The sequence below is a fragment of the Poeciliopsis prolifica genome, unplaced genomic scaffold (genome assembly GCF_027474105.1).
Source record: "Poeciliopsis prolifica strain line A6 unplaced genomic scaffold, Auburn_PproV2 SCAFFOLD002, whole genome shotgun sequence".
NCBI lineage: Eukaryota > Metazoa > Chordata > Actinopteri > Cyprinodontiformes > Poeciliidae > Poeciliopsis > Poeciliopsis prolifica.
Window position 1 is genome coordinate 22058213 of NW_026562377.1, and position 21919 is coordinate 22080131.

A 21919-nucleotide genomic window follows, 5' to 3' on the forward strand; every position below is an offset into this window, starting at 1 on the left:
TAATTAGCGCTTTTGATTTTGTGCTTCTGTTCTAAAAAAAGAAAGGCCACGCTGACCATCTTGTCTCTAAGTGTGCAGCTGTCTGAGGGGAGTGAGGGGAGTGTTGGTCAAAATGTTGTGGAGAATGCTTATGATGATGGTGATGATGATGATGATGATGATGATGATGATGATGATGATGGTGATGATGGTGGTGATGTTGATGGTGATGATGAAGGTGATGATGAAGGTGATGATGAAGAAGAAGAAGAAGATGATGATGATGATGATGATGATGATGATGATGGTGTGATGATGGTGATGATGATGATGATGATGATGATGATGATGATGATGGTGTGATGATGATGGTGGTGATGTTGATGGTGATGATGATGGTGATGAAGGTGATGATGATGATGATGATGATGATGATGATGATGATGATGATGAGATCATGATGGTGATGATGATGATGATGATGATGATGATGATGATGATGATGATGATGATGATGATGATGATGATAATGATGATGATGTATCTGTCTATCTGTCATGAGAGGATTTTATGTAATAGAAAGATGGCAGACATTTCTTACCATCATGATTACGATGACGATGATGATGATGATGATGGTAGTGATGATGATGATGATGATGATGATGGTGATGATGATGGTGATGTTGATGATGATGATGATGACGACGACGACGACGACGATGGTGGTGATGGTGACACAGAGAGAACAACACATTTTGTCATTCACTAAGTACTTGAACATTTTTCTTTTCTTTTCCACATCGTGTTTTTCCTCTCTGATGTGACTCCACCAGAGGTATCGACTTACAAAATGCCTTCTTTGCCCGGGAGTTTTCTCGCTCACGCCTTGAGGTGCTAAGACTTGTTTCCAGATGGGATGATGATGGTGCTGCCGCTGTGTTTCACTCAGTGTTCAGAGATGCAGTGCTTGTTTTCTGCCATGACAGTTTTTCTCCAGATAGGCCAGAACGTTACGTTTAGTCTCTTCTGACCACAGCGTCTCCTTCTACAGGTTTGCTTGGTTGGTAAACACTTTCCCATTTACATTTGAAATTAGAGTCCTGCAGTCCAACTTGACTTCTCAAGATGTTATAACCATTTTTTTAATGTAGACAGAGAAAAGCAACTCATACCATGATGCTGCCACTGTGATGTTTCTTTTTTTGGGGGATTGTGAGTTGAGAGTGATAAACGGCTCTGGAAAAAATAAATGAAGAGCCCGCTCCACCAAATCTTGATTACTGAGTGAAAACATTGGTGCGTTTTTAAATAAATATGAACTTGCTGTCTTGGCATTTGACCGTTTCCCATTTTCTGCAAATAAATACAACATTTTCACTTGGAGTTTCAGAGACATGTTGCCAGTAGTGCATAGAATAACAGAAGAATGTTCATTTTATCAAAACCTATAAGAAGTCAAAAAGTCAAATCAGAAACACTGATCATGTTGCAGTGGTCTCTGACTTTTTTTTCCAGAGTTGCATCAATATAAAACATGTTAGTTTACCACATATAATATGTTGCATGCAGGCCAAAAAGCTCAGTTACCCTTTTTGGACAAAGGGGGAAGAAAAAATAAATAAATAAAAACTAAAACTCTTCCGACTTTCACCGCACGATTAGTTTCCACCGATGATCAGAAACTCTTTCCTGCTCACAGCCGAGCTTTTCACTCGTTGCTCAGCGGGAAGTTTTGGACACAGGAATGGCGCACGGCCTCGCTCTTAAACTGACGGAGACAACGCAGTTTCCCCCTTAGCTACTCTCTACCCCCACACCCCCTGACCACCCCCGCGTCCCAGCCACCCCCCATCCATCCTCCTGGGCACTTCAACTTCTTCGAGCCTCCATCTCTCCGCATGAGACAGCAGCTGCGACCAGCTGAAAAGCGCTCTTATTAATTGTCTTTTGTCATGCGTAATTGCCTCGTTTTCAATGGTGGCCCATCTCCTCTTTGCGGATAAGTTGTGCTTATTTTTCAGTCCATTGGCAGGTAAAAAAAAAATCCAATTTCTCTTGGCTGCTTTGACTCCACAGTATCTCTGTGCGCGCGCCGCGCGCTCTGGTGACTTCGTGTCTGTTTGGACGCGGCTCTCTCTGAGTTCACGGCCCGCGCTCCTCGAAAACTTGGGTTCATTCTACCAGTCGCGCACATCTGCAGCAAGGAAACTCTAATTCGATTAATAGGAGCTTCAATATATATTCATTAGATACCCCCCTGCCCACCTCGTCGCCCCCTCCCCCACACCTCCACCAATAATATACGATCAGCAGCGGGATGTGAAAGGGGGCCATTTATTCCCGCTCTGAAAGGGCCTGCGTGGGACCAAAACTTCACCTGCTTCCCCTCTCAATTAGGAATGTATCCCAAACTCCCAACAGAAACGAGTTAAATTAGGCGTCCGCTAATTTCCAGTGGCCCCTCCCATCTAATCCCCCCTCCCCCACCCATTTGAGCATTCCCCTCCACCTCCCTCCACATCTCTCTCTCTCTATTTTTTTTTTTTAATTCACCATAAGTTGAAAGGTTCAAATAGCGCCTAATGAAACAGTGACTAAATCGTCCTCTGTGGCTCCGAGGAACCCTGTCGATGTCCCTCAAAGCTCTCTGAGCGCGCAGCCGTCGGGGGTCCCGGGCTAAATGCGGGTCCCAAGGCAGGACAATCTAACCTGTCAAAGCCTTTGCCCACTTCTATATATCCTCGTTCTGCGGCTCCGGTCGCTGCATGGCCTCATAATCAACCAACGTGGGACCCGAAAACGCAATTAAACTCGCTTTGGGACGACTGAAATCTTTTCAGAAGCGAACATTAATGGACGATTGGTGGGGGTGGGAGTGTGTGTGTGTGGGGGGGGGGCGTTATCGGGTTCCCCTTTTGTGGTCAAATCTAAGGAGAAATTACAGCCAAAACGCCCTTCTCCTCCAACCATCCATTTTCAGTTTAACTGGCGAAGCTGCTTTAACTGAATCTGGGCGCGATGTTCCTGAAGGACAGCTTGATGGGAAAAGGTGTTCATGTTAAAACCACGCGGTGTAGGAGGCGAATAGTTCATATTAAATGATGCCAACATTTCTATAGATAAAAGTTTGCGGTTTTTTTTTTGCAGTAGTGTGTGAGAAATGAGATTAAAAACACACTACACTGTAAAACGTCTTTTTGTTCATTTTTACCGTAAACATATCGCATTTATAGTAAATCTTCTTCACGTCAGCATGCCGCTTTTAAGTTTGGAGTTTGGGGGGAATTGGCACCCTTATAAATTTGTTGGCCACCAAGGAAGTGTCATAAATGTGTTATATGTTTTATTTCTTCATTTATTTTGTTCGTGTTTTTTATAGTGTGTAACGATTCAGCATCCCTGGCTGTTACTTCTTTCTTTTGATAAATGCAGAATGAATTCTGTGTATCAAATGTGTGTGTGTGTGTGTGTGTGTGTGTGTGTGTGTGTGTGTGTGTGTGTGTGTGTGTGTGTGTGTGTGTGTGTGTGTGTGTGTGTGTGTGTGTGTGTGTGGTCTGTTCTCGGAAAATTCTTTGCTATTGCTATTTTAATTACAGCATAATTACTAATTGAATGTAATTAACTGGAAAATAAAAAATCCAGTCAGTGTTTCATCCTGATATGATTTTTGGTTTACACGGAACAGTTTTCTGTCAGAAAAGAGAACGTTCCCGTCACACAACCACGTCTGAACGTCAGAAGTGGTTGCGTCAGCTTCATTAAGCAGCAACTTGGAGCTTTTTTTTTATTATTTTTTTTTTTTTTACAAATGCATCCCAAAAATTTTTCTCTACATTTGTTCGACTTTCCGAACTTGCCTTGGATCCCCACATGTCAACTGTTTTCCCCTTTCCGGTCCCTGCCAGGTTCTTGGGAGCCGTCGACAGAGCGAGAGATTGTAACTCCCCGATCAAGTCAGAGTGGACCCGGAGCGACGAGCCTGAAAACGGCTTACGTCCAAAAGTGATGGATTGCGCACCTGAAAACCGGGTAGAGGAAAATAAAAGGCAGCGGAAGTTTGGAGACGCGCGATGAGAAGCCAACACACTGACAGGTTCTCACAGGTCAACTGAGTGTTTATTACAATAAATACACATTTATACACACTGTTTACACATGGCCGCAGGCCGCAGGTCTACTTCAGACCTGGAATATTTATTAAGGGGGTTTTGAGGTTCTCCGATCGAATAGCTGCACTGACAGAACGTTCACATTTTTTAATTATTATTATTATTTAGGTGAATTAACAACGGGAACCAAACATGTAAACATAAAAACTTAAAATAAAAAAAGATGACAATTGTTTGGGCTTTTAATCTTTCACTGACATAAATTCGCATCGTTTCTTACTTCAGTTGAACAAACTTCATGCGGGAAATGAGCCTCAGCTGCGTTTTTTGGTGATGCCCAGCTGCGGCGTGCGGCGGTGGACAGAGCGAGCGCCGGCGAACGGGACGGGACTTTTGGGGGGACTTTGAGCGCCTCTCAAATCGGCGACACCTCCTTCTCCTCCGAGGCGGAGACCGGGGACAAGGACTCCTCGTCCTCCGACCTGGAATAGTTCGTGTGAGCGCCGGCACACTTGCAGCCGCCCTGCGCGCTCCTCTGCGTGGCTTTCCCTTCCTTCTTGTGCTTCACCCGGCGATTCTGAAACCAGATCTTCACCTGCTTCTCCGTCAAGTTCAGATACGTGGCGATCTCGATGCGCCTGAGTCTGGACAGGTACATGTTCGTAGAGAACTCCCGCTCGAGTTCCAGGAGTTGCGTGCTGGTGAAAGCCGTCCGCATCCTTTTGCCGTTCTGTATGTGGCTGTTCTCCGAGGAGCTTCCTGTGGTAAAACATAAAGAGGTTTTTGTTGTTTATTTGTTTGTTTTGAAGCAGAGATTTGCCTGTGTTTTACCTGTCGGGACGCGTCACTAAATTTCGTGCGTAAAAGTGCAAAAGTGGAGGCGCGGCGAGCGTCTGATACTCTAACAGGTGTCGGAGAGCGGAAGCAGGTGCTTACCAATAGAAAGGCAGTGGTATCTCCTGGGATCCGTGACGCCGAAGGTGGGCGTGCAGACAGACGCGTGTCCAGGATGCGCCAGCGCAGAAGACTGCTGCTGCTGCGCTATCCGTTGACAGAACTGCGCCTCCACACCTGGAAACTGGCTCTTCAGGATCGGGATGCCACCGCGCGAGGACTGGAGGTGCGACGTGACGCACAGCGGGCACACGCAGAACGTGCCGTTCTTCCTGGAGGGACACACCGGCGCGGCGACCGTCATTACGCTCGGGGAGTGCACGCTGATGGGGAGCAGAAAGTCCTGCGCCGGATGCTCGGCAGCCGCGCCGGGTCGCACCGCGTCCTTGATAATCAAGGAGTCGACGTAGAAGGACCGGGACATGGCTGCGTCGCAGAGGAAAGATCGCAGCAGAGCGCGGGACGACGGCCGTTCCTCATGTGAAGCCCTCGGGAGCTCCAAAGGTGCTTATGTTTGATGGTTCAACAAAAGGGACCCCGAGGAGGGGTTGGCCCCTCCATCGACAACCCACGTGCGCACTCGGCTCCGAGGGTCTGCGCTGTCACTGACCCAAACCACGTGACACTTCTCCGCACTGGTCCGATCACAACTCGCACAGCTTTGGCTCATTTTTTGATTTGAATCATCAAAATGAGCAAATTTAATGTTTGAAAGAGCTTTACTGTACAAGAAACAAAGTTATAAAAAGTTCTCAGACTATATATTTATATATATATTAAAATTTTTAAATATATATCATATATAAAATATATATCTATTTTATATTCATTAAATTTTATATAATTTAATGATACTGGTTTGATTGTATATGAGTTATATAATCCCTTGAATTATTCACGCGAAGATAAGGAGCTTTCTTTGCTCAGCGGCCATAATCACACTTTGAATCCGGTTGGTCCAGGTTTCACTTCCAGCAATTAAAGAATTATGAACCGTCGGCGAGTCTGGGCCGCGGCTATTTGACGGCGATTAGGATTCAATTAGAAAGTGTTTATAATGGCGGCTCTGTGCGGGGGTAAACAGGCAGCTATTTCAGAAATGCGTTAATCCCTCGTCTTGTGACGATAATTAGCGAGCTTGATCCCCCGGGCGGGTCACCGGGCAGGTTCAGCTTCTGCTTTTCATCTGCCGAGAGGAGAGGAGAGGAGAGGAGAGGAGAGGAGAGGAGAGGAGAGGAGAGGAGGAGAGGAGAGGAGAGGAGAGGAGAGGAGAGGAGAGGAGAGGAGAGGAGAGGAGAGGAGAGGAGAGGAGAGGAGAGGAGAGGAGAGGAGAGGAGAGGAGAGGAGAGGAGAAGAGAGGAGAGGAGAAGAGAGGAGAGGAGAGGAGAGGAGAAGAGAGAGGAGAGGAGAGGAGAGGAGAAGAGAGGAGAGGAGAGGAGAGGAGAGGAGAGGAGAGGAGAGGAGAGGAGAGGAGAGGAGAGGAGAGGAGAGGAGAGGAGAGGAGAGGAGAGGAGAGGAGAGGAGAGGAGAGGAGAGGAGAGGAGAGGAGAGGAGAGGAGAGGAGAGGAGAGGAGAGGAGAGGAGAGGAGAGGAGAGGAGAGGAGAGGAGAGGAGAGGAGAGGGGAGGAGAGGAGAGGAGAGGAGAGGAGAGGAGAGGAGAGGAGAGGAGAGGAGAGGAGAGGAGAGGAGAGGAGAGGAGAGGAGAGGAGAGGAGAGGAGAGGAGAGGAGAGGAGACACATTGATGAGTTAAGTTCCAACTGGTTTTCAGAATGTACTTTCATGAACAAACTTTGTTTCGATTAGACGGTTTTACTCGTTCGGTCTGAATATTCACATGAGTAAATTCAGTTGTTCTCTGTGTTCTGTGAACTTAAACTCTAGAGGCAACAGATAATATCTCATAATATTTTAATGTTACATTTCATAATGCAAATATCTGCTTGATCATCAGAACGAGACAATGTATCCTTTTGAAATTGTGGAGTTAAAAACAACCTGACTGAACCAGTAACTGTTTGGTTTTTAACCCAAAAAGTAGGTGGGTTAAATTAAATTATTTTAAAATCAAACAAACATTGTTTGTTATTATTATTATTTAAGATGTCAAAAGTGTTGCCAAGTTCTAAAACAGTCTTGCTCATGTTTTTTATTCTCCCCTCTGTGTAGATTTGACTTTAATTCCTAAATCAAATTCATTATAAACTCATTCAGATACATCATGCTAATTTGCTACCAAATATAATATGATTCTATAATTATATTATAGAAATGAATATAGCTTCAGAGCATTTGTCTTCATGACCAATTCAGGAATGGCAGAAATAGCTACTTGCTTTCACTAAGGAGACAGAAAATGACATCTTAAGTGATTTCTTTGCCTTAAAGAGCAGAAGTTAGTTTACACGACAAAAAGTGGCTCAGGTATTTTGTCATGTAGAACGGATAAAAGTTACAAGAAAGTCAAAAAGTGAGTGAGCGAAAGAAACACACTCAAACTTTTGAGTCTTTTGACTGCAGCTGGGAGGGAGGGACTGCCGCCTGAGGACTGGGCCTTTTATTACTTATGGATCAGCAATGGGTCCATTCTTTCACTGCTTGCTGTGATGTCTAAACCTACAAAAGTCTACAACAAATAGCAAGAAAAGCTGCAAATTTGTTATTGGTCTTTTTTTTTGTCTTAGGGGGTCTGAATAATTCAACTAATATTGGGAAAAGCTGGTAACTGTCTGAAGTAACATCTTCCACTAGACGATAGTGACGATGTTTTATTCTGATGTCCTAAGTCATTTTACCCAAAAATGATTGAGTGATTGAAATAAATAAATTCCCACCTTTTTCTTTCCAAAATATGTTTAGGCAAAAAATAAATAATAATAAAGACAAGAAAGAAAAAAACACGGAGCATATTATTTTAGGAAATTTTCCCTTTTCCATGTGGACCCCTACAGAAAATGCCAAACATAGTTGAACAATTCGGACATGCGGTCCAACGTGAGACATACATTTATGGACCACAGCAAACAGGACTCCTGTTACTGAAATGTGACTTTGAACCCAGTCGTGAAAAAAAAGAAAGAATTAGGAAGTCTTTAAAATCCAACCATCACAAAGATAAAAAAAAAAATAATTTAAAAAAAAAAAAAAACAGGCGCATCTGTCACGCAGACAATAATTGCCATAATAAAGTGAATTTTTGACGTTTGACAGGGAGGACGCGCAGTTGATATGATACAGATATGAACCGCAGAGGAAGTGAAGTGAGGAAGAGGAGGATGGGTTTGGGGGTAGGTGTGTGTGTGTGTGTGTATGTGTGTGTGTGTATGTGTGTGTGTGTGGGGGGGGGGAGTTAGGAGAGCGAGCAAACCGAGCGGAATGATGCGCGGCGCGCGCCCTCGGCACACCACGCGAAAGCTCAGATATTATTTTTCCATAATTCTGCATGATAAAATTTCATTGTCTATTAAGTAATCCCACAAATGAGATCCTTTATGAGGCTATAATGAGACCTAATTGCCAGGACTAGTGGAGCCACGTGGAAGGATTTAGGAGGCATTAAGCCGCCGGGTCCTGAGCACAGGCTGTTACCTCGCCATTACTTTCATAATTCAAGGAGAAAATTAGTCCATTTAAGGAGAAAAAAAAATACAAAAAAACCTTTGATTCCCTTTCTTCTGCTCAAGTTGACAGGACTACAGTCTCTCTTTTTTCTTTCTTTCTTTCTCCCTCTTAAGATGCCTGCACACCAAATGAGGCTTGTGAACTATCGCTCACTGTTTAAATGTTAAATAATAATAATAATAATAATAAAGGGTCGGAATAGAGAAACAAAACAAACAAACAAAAAAAACAGTTCGCCTGTTCTTTCCCCTCCACTGCTGTGTGCCCTTTAGTGCAGCGGTTCCCCTTCACCATTCAGCGCCTTTTCAAACCCCATTGATGGGCGATTAATCACTGGCCCCTATTCACAAACGTACAAATTTAAGTTGGATGTGTGGGGCGAATATGATGCAAAGCTTGCTCTTCTTTTGTGTGCATTTGGGAGTTTATGCAGAAACACAGCAGCTTGATGGACATCGTGGCGTCTCCAAGAGGAGGAAAGTTGCCAAAGTGCATCGCCGGAGCCCCAACACTCCAAGAAAGACCATTCCTCCGTGTGCGTCTGAAGTGGCGATGGGGGGAAACGAACAATGATCCCACGGACGGCGTAATGTCACGCAATGACTTTTCATCGGCAATTATCTGTTTGATGTGAACAGCAGCTGCAGCGGCTTCTCCCCGTTTCGGGGTCCCGCCAGGAGAAAAGAGAGAGACGCGTCTCTGAAAGGCTTCCTGCAGGAGTCAGGGGGAGCTCCGTGAATTTAATTTATATGCCGATGAATAATTGGGTTTGTATGCAAAAAAAAAAAAAAAAAAAACCGAGTTGGAAATAATCACGCGTTAAACGGCGTGGAGAGGAAAAAACAACTCCCCTCGCATCATTGTCTCCCGCCAGGAGTTTTTGAGGATCTCGGGATCAATAAACTGCGCAGGATTTTTTTTCTCTCTCAGTGTTTTGTCACGGAAATGTCCTTTAAATCTGTCCACAAACAGTTCTAGTGACTGGACTCAGACATCATTAAGGGGACCCGAAGCCCCTCGGCCCCTTTAGAAAACTAAAGTGACAGCCTCAGTGGAAGAAGAGGTTCCCGAACAAAGCCAACGAGGGCCCTGTTGATGGCCCTATAGAGCTGTCCTGCACCGGGCTCCCTCTAATTAGAGAGACGCTCCTCGGTCTCACAGAGCCGCTCAGACCAGACACTCCAGGCTCAAGTGTGTGTGTGCGCGCGCGCGCGCGTGTGTCCAAACGAGAGCGCCTGGACGTCCACACTCATCCCAAGCTGCGCTCCGAGGCTCGCACACAATCAAGGAGCGCCGAAAACGAGATAAACACCGACTGATTGCGACACTAAAGTTCACTGAGAAACATCTTCATTGGCGCTCATTTGTTAGGACTCGGAGTTCGTTCCCACATCTCCGTTCCTTGTTTCCGAAAGACTGAGCAAACGAGAGGGAGGAAAACAAACATCCTTACTCCAATCTGCTCTTGCTTGAGTTGTCAAATGGTCTTGAATTTGCGTAAATAAGAGGCTGTGACCACTGCTGTTCACTTTGGGCTTGTTACGCGTCTCGGACCCTCACGCGGTTCCCACGACGTATCCAGATGTTGCTTCGTTTTGGCTGATGATCGGCCTTTTAGGGGAATTACTGGGCGTCGGGCTGACGCCCGCGAACTCTGTCACAAGAGTCTCGGCCGGGACGGAAAACGTTCAAGCAAACGGAAACGCTCTCGCCACCTTCACCCGACTTCCGGTTACACCTGAATTCAGCCTGACGTTCTGTGATGGTAAAGATTTCGAGTGAAAACAGCAGGAAGTGACAGTCGAGCGTCATCAGCGTTGCCAGTCCCAGCAGCCGATACCCAGAGAGTTCAGAGGGCAGATTACGATTTATTCCAAAAACCCAAAGGCAGATTTTCACAAGCAGGTATTGTTGAAGTCATTAATTGTTGGACGTTTTGTAATGCGTCCAATAACTTTCACACTTATGCAATTCTCATTAGTCCTCTGGCAGCGAAAGGTCCTGGGCTTTAACATGCGTTTCTCTACTGATTCCCGCAAATATCTTTGCAGACATGATGTAGGCTACGACTTGTTGCAGAATATTCTTGCCTGTCGTCTTTCCCTCAGTTTCGGCTGAAGAGGCAAAAAAGACTCAAAAATGTCTCGGGTAACAGGCGTTATAGCGCTGTTTGTTTGTCGGAGGTTTGCTCCACTTCTGCACTCGTTTGGTAAGAAAGCGTTAAGATTATTGACACTGATTTTCAATTGGACTTATACTTCAACTGGGCCGTTTTAACACTGAATATATTTTTGATCTGTTCAATTTTGTTTGATATTAGAGCCAACTTCCACTGTGTCTATTCCAGCTTACAAGTTTTTTTTGTTTTTTTGTTTTCCCCAGGATTCCCATGAGTTTAGCTTTGTCCTTTTCCCCCCAACAACAAACTTTCCTGTCCCAGTTGATCAGTCATTGATCGACATGTTGCTGCTGACCTCCGACCTCCAACACAGGGACGGTTTTTCCAGGGTGATATGCAGCGTAACACACATGGTGTTTGGCATGTTGGCTCAGAGTTCACTTGTGGTTACATTTGACAATCTTCTTTGTTTGCTGGGTCTTAGGAACACGGTAAACAAGGCTTTATTTCAACAATGGAGCCATATTTGTTGAAAGGGAGATTAAATAGCGGTTCTGTGAACAGAACCAAACCTGGTGAAAAACCTGCGCACCACAAATCTGGAACAAACGTCCAGAAAACTGCAAAGCAGCTGAAACACAGCTCCTTCCAATCAAGACTGAAAACACTAAAAACCTGTTTAGAGTTGCCTTTGAACCATAATAAACGAGCACATCTGTTTTGCTTTAGCGGGTTTTTCTCAGGTTACATATTGATCGGGAAAAGACAGCCTCTTGTTGGCAGGAGTTTGTCATTATGTTGATTTCCCTCGATGCGTCTCAGGCAGCTTGTCGCTTTCCAGATTTCACACGAGTCCTCTCCTGATTGAGATATTTTCCTCGCTTTCCCTTCTATTCTGCGCAAAATGGAAACCGCGTGGACGTTTCTAGAGCGGCTGAGAGTCCGTGCAGGCTGCATTCACGGCCTGCTTTTCTTCCTCCTTGCACAATGAAGAGCACATCGATCTGCTCCTCTGCTTCAGATCGCATCACCGCTGCACCTGCTGACATTTTCACACTTGCAGATTTTCACACTCTGTTCTTCCTTCCTGTCTTCCTATCAGAAGCTTCATCTTGCGTTGCTCTGCGCAGGTCGTCAGATGGATGCGAGAGCGTTATCAGAGTTTAGCGCATGGTAATGATTCACTGCCTTTGGAGGAGCCAAAATATTCCTTCCAATACATTCAGGTTGAAAACAACAACGCAGTGAAAATTGTTCTTTCACTTTGGTTTAGTTCAACTTTAGAAACAATCCAAGCAACAGGAAACACAATGACATGACATCTCGCCATCAAGAGGAGGCAAAGATCATCTTCAGTCAGATCATTTTCTCACCATCATGAGCTGACAAACATCACTTTCTCAGCACAATTTGATGTTTGCCTCGGCAAATTGGCTTTGTTTTTGTAGCTCCCAACACGAGTTTGATATTTAATTCTGCAGCACTCGACAAATTTCACCGAGAAAAAAGCAAAACAAAGAAGCTAATTTGATGTTTTCCCCATCCTATGCACCGCATGTCTCAAAATAAATCTTATTGATCTCACACAATGTAAGACAGAGTGAAATATAAAAATTTGGAATAGAAATCAATTTCACGTTCTTCCATGCATTTTCATCCACTGCATCCACGTACGTCTATAGATGCAAATGTACATTTTCAATTTCTGAGCTGCTGCCTCCATATGTGCTTCAGTTGTGTGAAGCACATATACGTCCTTGTTCTCCTCTCAGTTGTTTGATTTATTTATTTTTTAGAACATTGCATACATAGCGGTCTAGAAAGATGCTTAAGATGGTCAGTATTTGTTTCAACCATCTGAGACATTTAAACGCTGAATTAAAAAATAAATAAAAGAAACAAGTGATACACATCTCTCCGCATTGTGCTAATGTCCTGCCTGTGGACCAAAGCGAGCTGATATAAAAGTAACAAGCGCTTCGCTCTGTTTGTGTTTCCAAGTGGAGTGGGGCACAGAGACGGCCAGCTGAGGTCAGGGCCAAGAACTGCTGCTGCTCCTGCTGCAGCATGTTGCTGCTGCAGCATGCTGCTGCGGGGTCGATTGGGGAGGCAACTAACCAGGATTTGTATGCAGAATGCATCGCTCAGGCGCCCCCTCCGGTCCACTCTGGGTCCTCTCACCTGCCTGCTGCAGTAAATCACGGCGCGATCAAGTGAAGCGTGTTGATGGGTGTGCGCGTGCAAGAGCTTCGCCTGCACCTGCCGTGTCGGCTGCGTCCGCGAGCAGAGATGCTCTATAAACACCATGATAAAAAGGGCCCAAAAAAAAAAAAAATCCTTGCTGTGAATGTTTTCACATACTTGACTTTCCTCTACATTTTTTAAATTTATTTTTGCCTTCGTACGATCCAATTAAAAGTTTAGGTGAGTGGGTTTTATCTTTAACCGCCCTGGGTGTGCGCACTGATCTGTGTGTGTGCGTGTGTTTGTGTGTGTGCACGTGTGCGCGCGCGCGCGCGTGTGTGTGTTGGCTGTGGTGACTGAAGAATTGAATTGAGGCAGTTTGGTGTCAAACAGGAGGTCTGCAGATGCCCGTCCGGCTGAGAGCTGCAAGGTCCCCCTCCTTTATGACAAAGTATCCATTCAGAGTCAATGAGCTGGGTCAAAGCCTGCACGTCGGGCCGCAGCTCGGTCCAGCACCGGGGCGGTCCGAGAGGTCAGCCTCATTCACGCAACGCTGTCATGCAAATGAACCCACCCACGCTTAAACAACTCTTGGAATTTTTATGTCTGCTCTTTGGCCTTTTCTCTCTCTTTCTCTCTCAATTTCTCCCTTTTTCTCCCCACTTTCCCCTCACTCCATCTCTGCCTCTTCTCCTTTCCAAAGCTCTCTCTCTCTCTCTCTCTCTCTCTCCCTCTGTCTCTCCCTCTGTCTCTCTCTCTCTGCCTATTATTCACAGTCATTGACGAGACATTCAAAGCTTTTTAAATTGACCAAGCGTCATTGTCCCCGCAGTAAAGTGGGAGGGCGGGGAGGGAGACGGGGACGGAGGGAAAAGTGTAAAGAGGAGTGGGCTTAAATATACTCCGCTCGGAAAGCAGTTAGATCATGTTCTTTTCATGGTCCGATTAGAATCAAATCGATCCCACCCCGCCCCTCCTGACACTCCAGGGTTTGAAGAGGATCGACCGAACAAAGATTTTCTCGGCTCAGACAGGAAGAATGAATGACTGATCCTGAATGCTAAACACGCTCTTAAAAGTGTCATTCTGCGGCGGGACAATGTCCGAGAGAGTAAATTTGTTTTTACTGTGGATGTGGGATGTTGGAGAGGGTTGGCCCCGGCGGCACCGATGGATTGTCTTTAGATATTTGTGAGCTGCTCGACAACATTTTGAAGGTTTATTTTTACTGCTTTGAACCTTAAATTAAAAAAAAGAAAGAGAAAAAAAGTAAGAAAGGTGCATTCGTCAGCAATGTCGTCTGAAGTGTGAAGGAGGGCGGCGGTCAGACATGAGGATCCACTTCAGAGCGGTGAATGCGAGAGGAGGTTTTGTTGGCGCCCACAAACTTTCTGCACCTGCCACGCTCAGATTCAACCCAACCATAACTCGATTTGCCCGAATCTACGATACCGATGTTTTTCCTCGCAGTTCCATTCGAAACGATTTTTTTTTTTACAAAAACAACTAAAGATCTCATGAGAAAAGCAGGACCTACAGGTTGATTTCTTTTGACATCTGGAGATTTTGAGACGAAAAATGGAAAGTTAATTTTTTCGTGGCACATTCAGAAACTAACCCTAAAATGACCAAATATTAGTGGTATTGTGATTATTATAGCTCACAGAAAGCCAAACAGTTTGTTGCAGTGTGTTTTGTTTCTATTTTAAACTCAGCTTATGGATTAATAAAGCTGAGCAGAATTTGAAAAAGCTAAAACAATTAGCAGGGGGAGGATGGACAGGTGGTACATCATGGAAGCATTTATTTGACAAAGTCTTGCCCAAAGTAAGACTTTTGGGCAAGAAGACAAATAAAGAACGAGTTTAAAACATTTCTTTGTGCTGCATCTTTCCTTTGGAAAGACGATTGTATCGGAAGTGATGTTCAGAATTGAATCGCTGTTATGAATTTTGTAAAAGTTAGTTGTCAAAAAAAAAAAAAAGAAACAGTGCCAATTCTGATATATTGATTAAATATTGCGTTATCAATGACATGCAGTCACGTTCATATCTGGTGATCTCAACGCCATTTTTGTATGGAGTTGATTCACCTGCACAAATAGCCTATCTCTATCACTTTGTGGTGAAACTCATTATTGTTGGCCTTCATTTTAAAATAATAATAATAATAATGCGGCTACATTTATGACCCCTGACTTAAAATCACTGCATAATAATTTTTTTGCTAAATGAACATGTGAAAACCAGGAGTTTAGACAGCTTTTTTTTAAAATTGCAGGAGGTTTAGCAAACGTTAAGTCCAGGGCTGACAATGCATGTGGCTGTTTTGTTGTTCTTTTTTTTTTTGCTCACTTCAGGTTCCAGATCTTCAGTACTTTTAAGGACAAACAACAGAATGTAATTATGTTAGAAGTTTTCTTAAGTCAACAAGAGCTAACTGCTAACCAAATCGTGAACCTGAACTCCTCTTGGTCTATGAATTCATGCTGACTACACTGAAACCAGAGAGTCTTCTGTAGTAGCAGCCAGACATACAAAATACTTCACTTCCAAACTGCATAAATGTTTGTGTCAGTATCTGGAAGGGATGCAACACTGCAGCCATGATAAATATAGGGTTTATATAAATCTCTCAGTGTAAACATGGCATAACTTCACTGAAGAATTGGGACGAGTCTGTGCTGTATACAGTTTGGGATTCCATCAGAAAGTGTTCAAAAAGTGAATTCTTCATGTTGTCTAAAGGGGCAGACGGTAAGGCATTGGAGTAAACGGACACTCGTCACTAAACCGACCCCGTTTTGTCGGTTCAAGGCAACAAACTTGAGTGTAATTTATTTCGATTTTACGCGACGGTTAAACAAAGATGCACATAATAGTTAGGGTCAAAGAAAAGTTCAGAAACTCAGCATTGTTTTATTGTGATACTTATAAAAGATGAAAAAAAAATAAGAAGAAAAAACGAGACACAGAATTGCCTTCAGAAGTTGTCGACTAAATCAAAACGACCTGTGTGTAATTTATCCGTAATGTAACTGCAGGCGTCTGTGCAAGTTTGTCCAGATCTTCTTCTAATTTAGATTTATTGATGATATGACTTATTGTGTTTTTAACCTCGGACAACTGACAGCTTCAGGAGGAGAAAAACGTTGTAAAGTTTTTCATAAAGTGGATCCCAATCTACACATGAGTCATGTTTTTGGTAAAACATTTTTTGTCTTTACAAAAGACTGGAGCTGTGTTTAGGTGTAGATGAGGGTCTAAAGTGAATTATTTGTGCTGGGAGAGACGATAAAACTGAAATATCTGTCCAAATGGATGTCATTCCTCTTATTCTGCATTTATTTTGCTATAACTCTCGTTCACCCCATCGGTGCTCCCAGCGCAGGGGCGACCCGGGCTCAGGGCGCGTAGCAGCGACGACTGTTTGTGTTCTGAATCTCAGGAAGCCAAACAGCTCTGCCGAGTCGAAGAGACGGAGGGGTGGGACCACCCTGCAGCTGCCCCTTCTCTCCCACCTCATCTCTTCATTCCCTCTCCTATTCATCCCGCAGCTGCAGTCCTTTGCCCCTCTCTCTCGCTCACTCCATCATACAAAGTTTCCCTCTCTCTCCGTTTGTCCCGGAGACACAAAGATGGATGGAGAAGCTCCTGGAATGGGCCGCACAATAGCTTGTGCCACAAGGTGAGCAGCCTCAGCTGCATACGGCCTTTTTTTTGGACTTGAGCGAGGCTCCTCTGCCGACCGGAGAAGAAGTGTGTGAGGAGGGGGTGAAGGGGGGTGAGTTTGAGCAGCACAGTATGGCAACAGATGCTTTTGTTCGGCCAAAAGTCTGAAAGGGGGCCTTAGGTGGGGGGGCTTAGCGGTGTCAGAGCACAGAGTCATTTTTCTCTCCTTTTTCTCTCACTCTGCCTCTCTTTCTCCGCGGCCACCTCTCCCCAGCTGTGGCTGCCGTGGAGACTGAGCAAGAGGAAATGTGAGGGCAACGGCGTGATGGAATACGTAAGTGGGGCGCGCGGTTTTGGCCTGTTTTGTGGGCAACTTCATTAAAGGGTCGTTTATCTGGCCTGTGATCCCATTGTCGCGGGCCTTCTTTATCGGCCCCCGGGTGTCAGGGGGGCGTAATTGGCCGATTGGCCATGGTCTGCACATGCTGAGGTGATTTATAAAGCTGTGAATGGAGCTGACTTCTCTCGGGGCCAGCACTCCCCTCGCCCGTACTGGGGACGCCGCGCCGCGAGCGCAACGCTGACCAAATGCAGAAGAAATGTGAAAAGGATGAAACATCCCCAAAGCTCTTTGTGCGAGTGTGAAATCAGCGGCTTGAATAAAAGGCCTCTGGAATCACTCTTTGCCTTGTCATCTATTTTCTCCACCTTTATAGTCCGTTGGACTTTGTTGTTTCACCTCTTTAGCCTGTCCTTTGGCTCTCGCTCGTCCTTCATGACTCACTTTTTTTTTTTTCATCCCATATTTCACGGCGAGAGGTTGACCGACATTTTACCTTCTCCGCCAGGCGCATCCATGTTTAAATTTGGGAAAAAGACAAAAAAAAAAAAAAACCCGACCCATTTTCCATCAACGCTTTTGCCGTAATCAGCAGCCATTTAAAGCAAACGCTCCCAAATGCAAGCCCCGGTTTTGAGTAGTTGAAGTTGGGTCTTAATGACCTCCCAATTAAAGCAGGCCCTCCTCTCAGTGGGCTGATCATGTAGGAGAGGTCAGGGGTCATTTACAGGGCTGCTGGTGGCCAGAGTTCCTGCCCCATACTAATTGCCCCACAGGCCAAAAATAAAACACCGTTTGCCGCAACATGAGCGCTCCGGTAAACATTAACAGTTCATCAGCCTCTGCTGAGAGGAACCAGCATTTCTCTTGAATCAGTTCAACTTGTTAGCTTGTTTAGTTAAGTGTGAATTCTGCTGCGTTTGAACCATCAGGGCAAACAGAGACCTGTCTTATCTCCAAGGAACTTCTTGATTGTTCTTCCGCAAACACAGACGCGGAGTTCATTAAGCCGGGTCTCGGTATTTACATAACGGCTCGATGAGACAGCTCACTTCTTTCACGAGAGCCTGTGGTCTGCGGACATGCGCCATCTAACAGGAGGATTCACAGGAAGGGCTTTCGAAGCGTTCACAGCGCCTAGAATAAAAAAAAAACAAATCAGAACCTTTGCAACATTTCCACATTTTCAATGCGTCGCAGCCTCAATCTTGTGAGTATTTTTTATTGGAATTTGAGCGTACGCGATGAAGCAGGAAGGAAGCGATGCACATGGAAGATGGTGCTCTGTTGGGAAAATGAGTCTCGAAAGTTTTTCATCCAGTTCCTTCTTCACCAGATGTAAACAAAAGTGGAGGGGGTATCAGATTTTAGCGGTTGCGGGGTTTCTCTTCTGTCCCTGGCAAACGTGCCAAACAAACACTCGTCAGTTGTTTTGGTTGCAGTCCGCTTCCTGTGGTTTGGAGCGGCCTCCGGTCCGCTCGGAATCCACCTAAGCATTCGAACCGCACCAGAGTTCACTTCAGCCGAGCTGACAGCTGGGTTTGCAGGCCGACTAGAATTAGTTTCTTTTTTATTGGATTGCGCATTCGCACCTCCCCAGACGAACCGGACGTTCTAGACGAATGAACCAGAGTTTCGTTAACGAAACGGGGTCGGTGAGAATGCAGCAGGATGGTGCATTCACCTCCAAACGTGTTGCCTTGAATTCACACCAAAAAGCTCAGTCTTTGTCTAATCAATCACACACTCCAGACATGACACATTTTATCACACAGTGGCTTTCGTTTGTTCTGTGGTAGACGGTGGACAGCTGTAAAGATGGTTGTCCCTCTATAAGGTTTTGCTCTCACCACAGAAGAACGCTGGATGTCTAGGAGGAGGTTGTTTTTCAGCCATACTGAAACATTGTTTTCGCCTGATGTTACTTCTGATGAAAACCATGAAGAAGACAACAGGAAGTAGCAGGAAGATGATGTCCTTTTTTATTCTTCGTTTTTCAGACGATGTGCAGCCGGCTCCACCAGAGCTCTTTCGGCGTCGCTCAGTTCGTGAAAAGTCGCGTGTCCTTCAAACGCGTTGAATCCACAGCTCTTCTGTAAAATCGGCAACTACGAACCGCAGCTATCAAGCACAAGGGGTTTTTCACTGCCAGGCCAGCAGGAGACGTTGACGTCTTTGACGGGCGAATTACAAATAATTCTCGGCATTGGTGCAACAAGCGGGATCACGTGTGATTCAATGACACTTCTTATTTAATGAGAAACACCACAACTGCAAATTTGTGTTTTTTCGACATTAGCCAAATATAGACAAAGATTTGCACACCTTTGTAATGGAAACACAGTTTGTGTTTCTCTCTGGCTACAGGTGGCGATTGGCAGTGGCATCTGGCCAGTGATCCCTGAATCTCTTATAAAAGCAGAGTGACGACTTCCATCTCTGCTTTCCCAAGCAGAAATGCTGACTCTTTTTTTCCTCTCGTGAACCCGTTAATAAATTAGAAATAACCTTTTTCTCCTTAACTTTAATGTCTGTGGGCTTATTTTTTTGTTGTCTGCTGAGGCCAAAGAGCCGTGACAAAGATCGTGACAGTTCTCTCTAAGCAGTTTATTGGAGAAATTTTACACAGTCAAATGTGGCTTTCATGAAACAGTTTAAATGCCACAGATCACGCTTCCTTTTCCTGGACTCGTCTGAAGCCCTGCGGCGTTCCACCGGAGCCTCCAGCCTCCGCCTGCAGGGGAGCCCGGGCGAGGAGGAGGAGCCCGGCTCCGGGTTTAATGTAGCCGAATGTGTTCCCATGAAAAAAGGAACAGTTTCTTCTGTGTTAATTTTCAATTTTGTTTCTGTCTGTGTGTCCAGCTTTTGTGTTCAGTTCGTCTTCCCCTCCCCTCTTTCTCCCTTCTTTTCACTTCTCCTCTCGTCAGGCCGTCTAGATTATGTTGCTAAGGAGATTTTTTTTTCTTTTTCCCCTTTTCTCCCCCTTTTTTCTTTTCCTTTTTCTCCCCCCTACTTTTAACTGTTTCCCATTGATTTGGTGTTAATGCGTTTTGAATGCCCCTTGGTGTGTGCCGAGCGCTGGGGGGAGCTGGAGGGGTCCGGCCGAGTGGAGGAATTTGAATCTGAAGCGGCGAGGTGGGGCTCCGTGCGGGTGAAGGCCCAAAGAGAGGCACTCAAGTGAGAACTGAAGTGGTTTGCGGAGCTGAGGAGCCTCTCGGCCGGCCGCTCCCCCTTCCTTCTCCCCATCTCCGTTCCCTCCATTCTTTTTCAGGGTCACCCCCTTTACAATCGGCCCACAGGTGCACTGTCAATCTTTCCTTTTCATATCCAAGCCAAACCCATGAGCAAAACAAACATATTATTACCCTCACTGAGTGAATGGCTGAAAATGGGCCCAGCAGATTGCAGATCAAATTAGGTACCACAGTTTAGGTCAGGATAGAAATGTAAATGGTTGCATTAATAGACTGTGAGAGCTCCTGTATTATCCCACTGGATTTATATCACCTTCTCATTTCATTACATACGCTTAGTGCCAACACTCATTTGCAATGGGTCGGACGCTCTTTAAGAAAGAGACGTTAAGGGTGTGAATGCTGGGTTGATTGTTTACACGCCACGTGGTTCTATAGGCAGAACCGCACCACTGTGTCGGCATCAATTATCAGGTTTTTGATTGGCTGCTTACGTCATCTGTGTTTCCATTACAAAACTGTATTGATGTTCTGCTAAGGTAAAAAAAAAAAAACCCAACCAAAACAACAATTTCTCTGTTGTGGTGTGTCCATTAATTAAAATCCCACGTGAATAAGTTTGTTGGCGTGATAAGTCATTGAACAACTTCTACTTCCTGTTGCGTCAGTGGCGACATCTGGCTGTCGATCACATGACTCCTGTGATGCAAAAAAGAAAAAGTTTACCACTGCAGTTTTGTGAAATAAACCAGTTATGATATAGGCCAGAAAAAAAAAAAAACAAACAAACAAAAAACACCAAATCTTAGTGTAAAACTTGAAAAACTTCAAAGTGTGAAACTCGCCTTTAAGTTGACACTGTTTCGTGTGGCATCTAGTCCTTCTTTTGAAAATAAAACACTTTCACAGTTTGTCTGTAGAGGCAGCACCACACAATCGGTCGATTTGTAACATTAGCAGCTTGCAGCGGGGCGTCTCAAACGGCTGTCTGACCTTACAGTAAGAAACCCTCCGGTTTAAGTCTCAGCTGGGGCTTTTCTCTGAGGGGTTTGTGTGCATTCCTCTCATGCATCTGCAGGTCTTCTGCTCCTGTCTCCCCGAGGGCAAAAACATGCATGGTAGATTTTGCAGCATGTACTGTATGTTAACACGGGGAACACAAGGATTAGAGAGAAAACATACTCACCGAATGATAATCTGTTCGTAATCTAGCTTTATTTGCAGGAAATAGTTTTTGCTGTTTTGAGCTGACGTAAATGACCTCCAATTAGCAAAATTTATTTTACAAAACATTTTATCTCCACTGATTCGTAGCACAACCAACCATCTGGATGAAACTCTTCAGACAACTCTTGTATCTTGACATGTTGCTTTCGAGCAACTTGTCTTCCTGCCTTGCGGGGAGCGATACGTCTTCAGTCTGAATTTAGAGGGGAAGATTTGTTTCCCCTGATGTCGCTGCCTCTGTTTTGGTTCTTACTCTGACGATAAAATTGGTGGTAGCGGCGGCTGCCCCGGGGTCGCTGCTCCTACGACAATTAAGCATCAACTGCAGTGGGACTCGGCATGACCTCTGACCCGTGACCCTTACTTAGCTAACCACCGTCAGTGTACTTGTAACAGAAAACACTCCCAGCTGCTAAGGACCTCAATAGACCTCAACCAGAGGGGAGGAGAGGTCATTGTGTAGGAGCATCAGAAATGGGCTCAAGACTCTTGTAAGTACACTTGTTGCAGTAATTTGAGACGCTCGCGCCGGCAGATGTAAGTAGGCATGGGAAAAGCGCTTTCACAAGACATTTAAAAT

At 45.0% G+C, this 21919-nt stretch overlaps 1 protein-coding gene across 1 annotated transcript; it reads right to left on the reverse strand.

The window, feature by feature from the left end:
* Positions 1 to 3914: 3914 nt before the first annotated feature.
* On the reverse strand, positions 3915 to 5449 carry gsx2 (GS homeobox 2). The gene is made up of 2 exons (XM_055045787.1): positions 5028 to 5449; positions 3915 to 4850 (listed from the first exon to the last, which is right to left on the reverse strand). Exons 1-2 carry the CDS (start codon positions 5407 to 5409, stop codon positions 4507 to 4509), a joined length of 726 nt encoding a protein of 241 aa, XP_054901762.1. The 5' UTR covers positions 5410 to 5449; the 3' UTR covers positions 3915 to 4506.
* Positions 5450 to 21919: the final 16470 nt, after the last annotated feature.

Bases quoted from the DNA above. Each gene is read 5' to 3' on its own strand.
- gsx2 (XM_055045787.1), bottom strand. From the start codon at position 5,409: ATGTCCCGGTCCTTCTACGTCGACTCCTTGATTATCAAGGACGCGGTG. The intron at 4,851-5,027 runs GTAAGCACCTGC...GTTTTACCACAG, and splicing joins ATACCACTGCCTTTCTATTG to GAAGCTCCTCGGAGAACAGC.